The sequence below is a fragment of the Pinus tabuliformis genome, chromosome 7, assembly GCF_031772625.1.
Source record: "Pinus tabuliformis cultivar Carrire ecotype Pingquan chromosome 7, CPIR1, whole genome shotgun sequence".
Taxonomy (NCBI): Eukaryota; Viridiplantae; Streptophyta; class Pinopsida; order Pinales; family Pinaceae; genus Pinus; species Pinus tabuliformis.
Window position 1 is genome coordinate 390,690,973 of NC_142293.1, and position 10,565 is coordinate 390,701,537.

The following is a 10,565-nucleotide window of genomic DNA, read 5'->3' on the forward strand; positions in this document are numbered from 1 at the left end:
AATGACCATGGCTGTCAATGTACTTCCAGTACAATCTATGAAGTGTGAATAGATGTTGCTGATGTCGAACACTCATAGAATCATTCGATCGAAGGTATGATGAGAACCTGTCGTCGAAGGTGAGAAACCTGCCGTTTAGGCATGCAGGCCTCAAGGTACTGAAGGTTTCTAGATCAAATTCCTAAATAGTGAGTTGAAGTCGATGTGAAGCAACCCATCACAGGAGGGCCTATGATGTGAAAATCATGTCAAGTTTTGAAGAAAATAAATTTAGATTAATCTAGGACTGACTCAGGGATGGTCGACGCGATTGAAGGCTAGGAATAGTAAAGTAATTTGAACTGAGGTTGGACTTCTCTTGAACATATTAGCGACACGACATTCTGACTTGGCAACATTTGACTAAAAAATAATACCCAAACCAACTGAAGACTTTCAATGAGGTATGGTTAATTGAGAGGCAAATGGATTTCCCAACCCTGACACAAAAAACGACAGAGTGTCATGTTCAAGAGCAACATACTTCTTTTTACAATACAAAAACAAAGGTTCTTTCCCAATTTTCTCCCAACATTACTGGAAAGTACCTCTTTATTTTTGGCAAGCTTGAGGAGGATAACATATGCTTCTCTTGTAATCTCATCCTTCAGATGAGTCCTTTGGATCATTTTTAATGAACCCTAGGAAGTAGTGGTTCGGTCTCATCATGATTGACGAGTCCTACACTTTTAAGTTTTACGAGTCTAGTGAAGGGGTAACTCAATGTCATTTTCATGTTTAAAGAGTTTGAAAAGACAAAAAAAGAAAAATCGTTCAATTCTTTCAATGTAAAATTTTAACAAGCCTGGAGAAAGTAAATCTCGGTGCTTTTCATTTTTAGGGAGTTAGGAGAAAAAAATAAGTAAACTCCACAATGTCCTTTTTTGTAAATTTAGTCCCTCAAGCCTGAAAAATGGGTAAAATAATGCAAGAGAGAACTCTATTGACCATGATTAGTCAACGTATACCTTTTTCAAAATAGTCTAGTTCAGTCCGTAAAAGGGGTAAACTTATACTGAATAAAAGACTGTTCATTTAGTTCTACAAGTTCAAATAGTCAAGTACTCAACAATCTTTTCATGTTTAGGGAGACTAAAAAGGGCATAAAGAGAATTCCTTGTTTCGCTTTTTCGTAAGTTTTTAATGAGTTCGAAAAAGTGATAAACATATACTCATCACCAAAATGATTCATTTTCGTACATAACCTATGTTCTACACACTTAAACTAAAAAATTATCGTCACTGCTAAAAAATATAGTAAAAGCATTAAAAATTTGGATTTCAGAAGCTAATAGGCAAAAAATAATATTATAATGGACCTTAAAAACTTATAAAAATTCAAAAAAGTAAAAAACTTTTTACCATTTGAGAGTGATAGAGTGCATTTTTCACCAAGATCTGTAGAGGCAGATTCTAGGCAAATTGTTGGACCAAATCACAAGTCGTCTTTTGTAGGTAAACCATCTCTCTGATATCTTCATTTTCATTGTTTTTATTTTGCATTTTACCATGTATTTTGGTTTTTTTTTTTTTGGGGGGGGGGGGGGTTTATCAAATAAAAAATTGCCCTCTGTGCGTGCAGTTCATCTTCAATAGGCTTGCGGACACTGATTGAAATTTTAACATAGAAAAATGAGATTTGCGCAATTTATAGGGCTATAACTGCGCAAATCTACAATGTTCCTCAAAAGATGTCGTGCACAACGTTGAGGGATTTGAAAAATTAATTAAAAATGCCCATTTTTTTGTAAAAAATTGCCAGAATGTCTTCTCATGACCCTCCATGTTTATTTGCAGGGTTTTGAGCTACAAAAATGGAGTGGAGAGAGCGTGAACACAAAGAACAATATAGCTATTTTGAACCATCCAGAAATAATACAGGGTCTGAGAAATTGTGCCCTGTATAATTTTTTCACAATTCTGGGCATGAAGGCCCAACTAGACTTGCTGGAATGGATGGTGAGAAAGTGGAATGTACAGGAAGAGTGCTTTCTGATTGGAGACCATAGACCCACTATTGATGATGATGACATTTATTTATTGTCTGGGGTCCCATGTCGTGCAGTGGACATTTCTCTGTATGGATATAGACGAGGTGGTGAAATAACTGCCACCTATCTAGTGCAACATTACTTTCGAGGAGCTGCACTCAAATACGAGAGAATTGATATCAAAACCATTGAGAGGTTCCCTTTGAGAGCTATTGGGTTCACTGTTGCATGATTATGCGGGAGTGCAACACTTCACTTTCTCACCAAGGCTCAAATTTAGATTTACATAGAGTGCTTGCAACCTACAATATTCAACTGATGTGAAGGGGTATTTGCCAACTTGAAAGGGCAACTAACTAGAGTGAAAACATACAAAGTCAAGAATTTTGGGTATGGTTCCTTTGTCATCTTGTTCACTCTAGAGAGGATCCCCCTTCTCATCCCATAGGTAGCCATAGATGGAGGAGGACTGCGTGAACCTCGCATGGTGAAGTGGGTCACACGGATGGCACACCATAGAGGTGGTGAAGGCCAAATGATTCAATATACTCCCAATTTCTTTGGATGGTTGGAACGTCAAATCATCATGATTGAAGACTTTCGATATTCAGGCATGGATTACATAGGTGATCCATATATGCCACTACCAGCTGGAATGTAGTGGGGTGACCTAGGTAAAAAAACTTCACACTTTGTTTGTTTTGAATTTTTGATTTTTTTTTTTTGCATCCAAAACTAATTGTTCGAAATGATCATGTAGATGTGGGCCTGGTGAGACCAATACGACTACGCAGATTTGAGAGGAGAGGTGAGAATCAAGTAGCTCCCGCAATACAGGACCCCAACACAACAGAGACATTGACTGAGCTGGAGCATAACCTAAGAGGTTGACCCTAGACATCCGAGACGTTGGGATTGATGACTTGTCTCTCCATTATTAGGGGCACACTGTGAGAGTTCCTGGACCGATTAGTCACTTTTTAAGACGAGTATCTCGCGCTATTGCCTGTTACCATGATCATCATGCATAATTACTAGTGTTAGGGCTAGATTTTATTTTTTGATGATGTATCAGCATGTTCGGATAATAAAGGCCACGTGGCCTCATGTCTTTGGATGACATTTTTGTAAAAACCACACTTTTTACAGACATTTGACTAATGAAAACTACTACTTCTATTTCAGTCTATCTTGTACAATATATGGATGAATATTTCTTTTGCTTTCTTACAGATGTTTTACAAATGCCAATTTAACACATAATTAGCCAATGCATCAGTTAATGTGTTTAAATGTCTTGGAATATGTTGATATTCGATGTAATCAAACTCTCTCTCCAAGAGATGAACCCACAAAAACATTCTTAACATTGAAGCACTTCTTACTGAATAGACACCGTTTAAATGTAATACTATGAGTTGAGAATCTAACCTAATGATCAATCGACGAATGCCAAATGAAATGGCGTAAGATAATAATTCAATCACTACACTATAATCTGTGATGTTATTCATTGTTTGACCAAGGCATATCCCATAAATAGAAACTAACTCATCTGTGGGTGAATAAATGACCTAGGCTGCAGAAGATAAATTCCGAGTACTACGACTAGTGCCATCAGCAAATCCAATGTAAGTTCGAGGGAGCGTTGACATCTGGAAATCAAGTGTAACACAAGATAAGCAGGAAATCGTAAAAAGTTGCTAAAAATTTCCACACATAAAATATGATACAACAATATAAAAATTCTTCCCCGAGTGATCTAAGCATAGAATTTTTTTAGATAAATACCATTCCTGGGCTTTCCTAAAGAAATTTCGTCATAATCAACTAGCTCATAGGCCCCTTTTGCCAGTACATGTTTTAAAATATAATGGTCATACCACTTAGGCTTGAATTTACCAACACCTAACTTATCATGCTCTTGATCATAGACCAAGAGTAGGTCACATTTCAAATATGAGAGAGGTTTTACATTTTGAACAAATTGTACCTTAACTCGTTTCTTTTGAGGCTCGCTAGCTAATGCCAAATCACGGCGAGTCTCATATAGTCGTGCTAAGTATAGAAAACGTTCCTCCTCTACAAAGGTGGCTGGTAACAATTCAATTTCCAGTTTCAAAGATGGTATTTCAAATTTAATAGGTAAAACTGCTTCCACACTGTAAACCAACTGGAAAGGAGTAAAACTAGTCGAAGTTTTTGCTGCGGTACGATATGCCCACAAGGATGGAAAAATCATTAGATGCCAATTTTGTTTATGAATTCTGACAATTCGTTTAATCATGGTTATCAAAACCTTGTTAATGGATTCTACTTGGCCATTTGCCTAAGGGTAATATGGAGTAGAACAGTCATGACACAAGCCTAGCTTCGTAGTAAGTTCGATCATCATAAAATTTCAAAAATGGCTACCATGGTCCATGATGATGGCTTGTGGAACCTCGAACCTAGAAATCACATGATTGAATATGAAAATAGCTGATGTTTCACCATCATCCTTATATGTAAGCATCACCTCGACCCATTTTGTAAAGTAATATACAAAAAGGATAATGTACCCATGCCCCCCGATCGATTGAGGGTTACATGTAAGGAAATCGATGCCCCATTTGGAAAAAGGATTGAAAACAGTGATCGGGGGAAGAGGAGTTTGAGGTGCACGCATTTTGTGATCAAAGATCTGACAATTGTGGCATTTCTGGACCGCGGTTATACAATCTTTAAACATCGAGGGCCAAAAATACCCAACACACAATATTTTTAGTAGTGGCAAAACCCTGACATATGACTGCCACAAGCTCAAGTATGGCTTTCATTCAATGCCTTTTCCACTTCCTCGTGAGTCAAAAATCATCTGTAAATGGAATCAACACCACAACAATAAAGTTTATTGCCAACAATAGTGTATTGTTGGGATTGGTACCGAATACAACGACATTTGGTTCTAGTCAATTCTGGCCGAAATGTTTGGTTTTGAAGATACACAATTATATATCCATATAAGGGGTCTAAAGTACTCATAAGAAAGAGAGGTTCATCTCGGAGAGAATCCTCTGCCATACTGTCCATCTCAATATAGGCAAATTCACATAACAATTCGACAAACACCAGTGATTTCTTAAACTTAGATTTTATGAATTCTAAATCAAATTCTTGCAGGATAACTATCCCTTTAGAATATTTTCCCCTTAGCAACTGTCTCGTAAGAATGTAAACCATAGGGTTGTAATTGAAATCATTGTTGTTTTGCGTAATAGAATGTAGCGACGAAATCGTTGGATAACTTGAAAGGCTGCCAAGGCCAATTTCTCCACATGTGCATATTTGGCTTTAGTTTTCATGAGATTTCTACTTAGATAATATATCACATGCTCATCGTTCAACTCATCTTCCTGAACTAAAACCATGCCAATGGTGACGACGAATGCAGCTAAATACAAAATGTAGTCTTGATGATAATCGAAAGGATGCAACAACGGTGTATGGGTCAACAGATGTTTAAGTGCATCAAAAGCTTTTTGAGCTACTAACGATGTAAACTTTGAAATCGGAACTATAAACTCAAAACAAGAACTCTAGCCAAAAAACCCCCAAAAAACATGAAAACAATGCTAAAAATGAAAAGTGTGTATACTTGAATGATGTTTTTTTAGGGTTAATTTTCAACATATTTAAAAAATGGTAGTAAAACCAATTTTTTTGGTGCAAACAACAATTGTTTTTGATGAAAAAAAAAACACTAATGTTTTTGGTAGAATAACAATTTTCTTCCCAGGTATAATTTCAACATTTTTTACTAATGACGATAAGATAAAATAATGGGATCTGAAACACATTAAAATTCCATCAGTTTTCATCCATGTTGTTAAACATATAATAACATGACTCTAAATATCGCTAAAATTCTAATTGTTTCCAACCATAACATTAAAGATAAAAAAAAAATTGGAAAATTTTCAACCACAAAATTAAAAAACTCTAAGTTACCGGGTGCAAGCCCCGGAAGTGATGATTGATGCTATGTGATTCGTTCTCCACATTTCACTAGTTTCAATCCCACTTCTTCACCCCTGTGAGCATCACCCGATGCAATGAGTGCTAAGTGAACTATTCAAAAATCATGAGAAATTAGTCACTTTACGACTACCTCTCATGGAAATGGTCATACGTTTGAATGACTTACTTAACGCAGTTGAATCCCAAAAATGATATCTAATTAAACTCTAAGTTTTCAACACATTTAAACCATGACATTATGAACAAATTACATGACTAAATTAATCAAAATGTCAACACTTGTAGATTGAATGAAACATAAATTATATCTCTAAGTTATTGTTGCATTGTAGCTATTCTAAACAATAAAACTCATCATAATTAAAACATATAATCCAACAAACATAAAAATGACTCATAACTTCATTTAACACCATATGGAAATCAAAATTTTTTATTTCAAGATACGATGCAAACATCAGCTATATAAATTGTCTTAAACAATTATTCAAAATCACTACTATTTTCTTGCACACCATCAGAATTCACATCTTCAGATGAATGACTAGATGCAGATGAAGATGTTCTAGATTCTTCTCTTTCATCAACTAGTGCCCCATCTGATGCCACATGCATGCCCACCATTTCAGGTTTCAAAATTCTTTTGGATCTATGACTGGTTTCAGCAGACTCCCATATTAACGTTGTTTCTTCTCGTAACAACCTCTTCAGAATATCTATTGTCTTGAAGCAAAGAGTTCCCCTCTTTATTAAATTGAAGTCATAAACAAGTATGTCAACATCCTCCAATTTTAAGAGGTTCGTGAGGTGATGATTTATATTTGTAACCTTTCTTTTTCTCTTTCCACCAATTTTTTTTATCAAATACCATCTTTGGCTTGTACACACCATTGAATGGGTGTGTATTTATGGCATACTAATGTACTTCAACACCTGCAACATCTTCATTTTTTGTAATGACCTTTATAACCTTAGCAACCTAGAATGGATAGCCATTGGGATCTCCATCTACTAGCACTGTGATCATTCAACCCTCCTTAATATCCTGTACCGAACCGCTGTAAAAGTCTTCCATGGCTTCATTTTGTGCACAAGATTTTCTGGAACCAATATACATTTCTCTTTCCTTTACCTGTGAAGAATTAATAATACCTTGAGATTGTTGCTGTTCAACAATGTTTCTTTCCTCATGTTCATTTGACACATTTTGTGGCCAAATAAATGGAGTTTTCAAAGGTATATATTCATTTATTGTTTTTGAAATGATATCAATTTGATTATTGAAAGAAGACTCCCACCAAACTGAATCAGCAATATCAAAGTACTCATATTATATCTAATACATTTTTTAATTTCTTCCAGGAAATCACAATAATTTATATCTCTATTCTGCCTACGTGCATTATGAACTTTAGCAATTGATTGTAATAACAATATATTTGACACAAATATTGGATGATTTAGAATGAACTTCAAAAATCCCAAACCTGATGACGACGCCCAATCTGCAATAGTTGAATACTTATTGCCCCATGTTAGTGTTAGCCCATCAATTTTTTGATACGAAATTGATGTTGGAAGCTAATGTCATTAAGTTGTTCAATGCATTTCTCCTCACCACGCGATCCCAGAATAAACCTTCGCATGTCAAAAGTTTCTTCCAACACATCAAAATAGGCTCTGGCATGTATGATTTCTTAATACATTCAATTAATGATGGCAAGCTCCCAACATCCTCCTTCCTCAATGTGATTGAAAAATGACTGAACATATGATCAATATGGTCATGAGTGTGCCCAACAAGAAGGAAACCAACCTTTACCTTCTGAAATATTCTCAATTCAACAAGAAAGTTTAGATATCCAAAAACAATCTAATTTTTGTTTTCACGACAAGTGTTGTCCAATTGTATATACAAAACTCCAGGAAGATTACTAGACCAACGAGAAAGCACATCATGAATTATGGTTATTGTCATATTTTCATCATTATGAATATTTGGAGCTGTGAAGTATACCCTTGGCAACATTTTCCCATTGAAGACCATACAACTGACCAAGTTATACTGAATAAAATTTTCCTCTTGTAAATTTTTGGGTGTGCAAACAAAATGTGGTAGAAGTGTTTTCTTCTATTCCATACCATCATTTATCAAACCCAAATATTTATTAGGATTATCATAACACTTCTATCGATGCATGTACAACTTTTTCCTTTCACTTGTTTGTTGTTTGCGATGCTCTTGAAGCACTTTGACAATGGAATCTACACAACATAAAAGAAAGTCATTATTAAATATGTTTTCATAGTTGATGAATGTACAATTTTAAGAATTAATGTTATGAATGCTTACCTCTTTCTGCCCCTTCACATTTATCCCTTTTTGATTTAAGAGAAGCACATGTACTGCAAATCCCCATCTGTGTCTTCTTAGGAATATGGACATTGTTGAATTCTTTCTTCCATATCTTCACAAAATATTGATATGTAATAAATTGACCATTTCCTTTAGCACCTTCTGCATATTATTTGTATAAGTTGTGGATTTTTCATCTTGAGAAATTATTTGGAATATGTATTGTCTCTCTATTTGGCATACACTCTGATGCTTTGAAAAGAAGTCTTTCATCCATGACATTGTAGTATTTGATAATGGCACAAAATGTCGTTTATGACGTACTTCTGAATAAAATGTGGGATCCTTTTCCAATTTTTCTTGGATTCTTGACAGACGAAAATTACCCATTGAATGAAACATTTTGAAAGCCTTTCTACAGATAAATAAATACCCAATATGATAATCATAACTCGACATTGTAGATTGCATGCACCCCAGTAAATATGAATTTTTCATGCTTTTATTCATTGACAAATATCTCTTCCTTTTCTCCAATGAAAACTTGAAATCCATATGTTTCAAGAAATTCTTTTGACACCATTCACTTGAAATGAGAGAACTAATAGAAAATCTTCTTGTGAGATATTATGCTCTACCCTTGTATAACTAGAACATGGATTGATTCAAAAAGGTCTGCTCCTACTCCTCGATACAATATTTATTGGCAACATCTCCATCATTGAATCATCATCTATATAAGAATTTTCATCATCATTATGAGGAATATTATCCTCACTATGATCATTTGTGCTTTTGAAACACTGACTTGGAGGATATTCTTCATCTTTCCCTTTTTCAGTGCTACCCTCATAGTCCTTAGAGTTAGGACTCAATGGAAAATTTGACTCGATGTTTATTAGATATTATTCATCATGTGCATTGTCAGTGCTTCTCTCATAGTCCATGGGATTAGGACTATGTGGAAAATGTGACTCTTTACTTACTGGAAATTCTTCATCCTGCCCTTCGTCACTGCTGCTCTCATAGTCCTTAGGATTAGTACTAGATGCTTCATCCCACCCTTCGTCACTGCTGCTCTCATAGACCTTAGGATTAGGACTAAGTTCTTCATCCTCCCCTTCGTCACTGCTGCTCTCATAGCCCTTAAGATTAGGACTAATTTGTTCATCATTCCCTTCGTCACTGCTTCTCTCATAGTCTTTAGGATTAGGACTAAGTGCTTCATCCTGCACTTCATCACTGCTGCTCTCATAGTCCTTAGGATTAGGACTAAGTGCTTCATCCCGCCCTTCGTCACTACTGCTCTCATAGTCCTTATGATTAGGACTAGGTGGAAAATGTGACTCCCTATTTACTGGAAATTCATCATCTTGTCCTTCGTCACTAATTCTCTCATATTCCTTAGGATTAGGACTAGGTGGAAAATGTGACTCTCGATTTATTGGAAATTCTTCATCCTGGCCTTCATCACTGCTACTCTCATAGTCCATAGGATTAGGACTAAGTGGAATCAGTGACTCTCGATTTATTGGAAATTATTCATCTTGGCCTTCATCAGTGCTACTATCATAGTCCATAAGATTAGTACTAAGTGGAAACCATGACTCTCTATTCATTTGAAATTCTTCATCATGCTCTTCATCACTATTTCTCTCATAGTCCATAGGATTATGACTAAGTGGAAATCACGACTCTTTATTTATTTGAAATTTTTCATCATGCTCTTCATCACTACTGCTCTCATAGTCCATAGGATTAGGATTAAGTGGAAACCATGACTCTCTCTTCATTTGAAATTCTTCATCATTCTCTTCATCACTGCTTCTCTCGTAGCCCATAGGATTAGGACTAAGTGGAAACCACGTCTCTTTATTTATTTGAAAATCTTCATCATGCTCTTCATCGTTGTTGCTCTCATAGTCCATAGGATTAGGACTTAGTGGAAATTGTGACTCTTTATTTATTTGAGATCCTTCATCCTGCCCTTCATTAGTGCTGCTCTCATAGTCCTTAGGATTAGGAATAAGTGGAATATTTGACTCTCTATTCATAGTGAAAGAATTTCCGTTATATTCATCAATATGAATAGAGTTGTTACGTGATGAAGATGTTGATGCTTCACAAAGAGAAACTTCACTATCAGAAGAATCCATGCC

General features: G+C 35.6%; 1 protein-coding gene across 1 annotated transcript; it reads right to left on the reverse strand.

Moving 5' to 3' along the window:
* Nucleotides 1-3,792: 3,792 nt before the first annotated feature.
* On the reverse strand, nt 3,793-4,317 carry LOC149247640 (uncharacterized). Its single transcript, XM_089444809.1, has one exon. It carries the CDS (start codon nt 4,315-4,317, stop codon nt 3,793-3,795), a length of 525 nt encoding a protein of 174 aa, XP_089300935.1.
* Between the last annotated feature and the right edge of the window lie 6,248 nt (nt 4,318-10,565).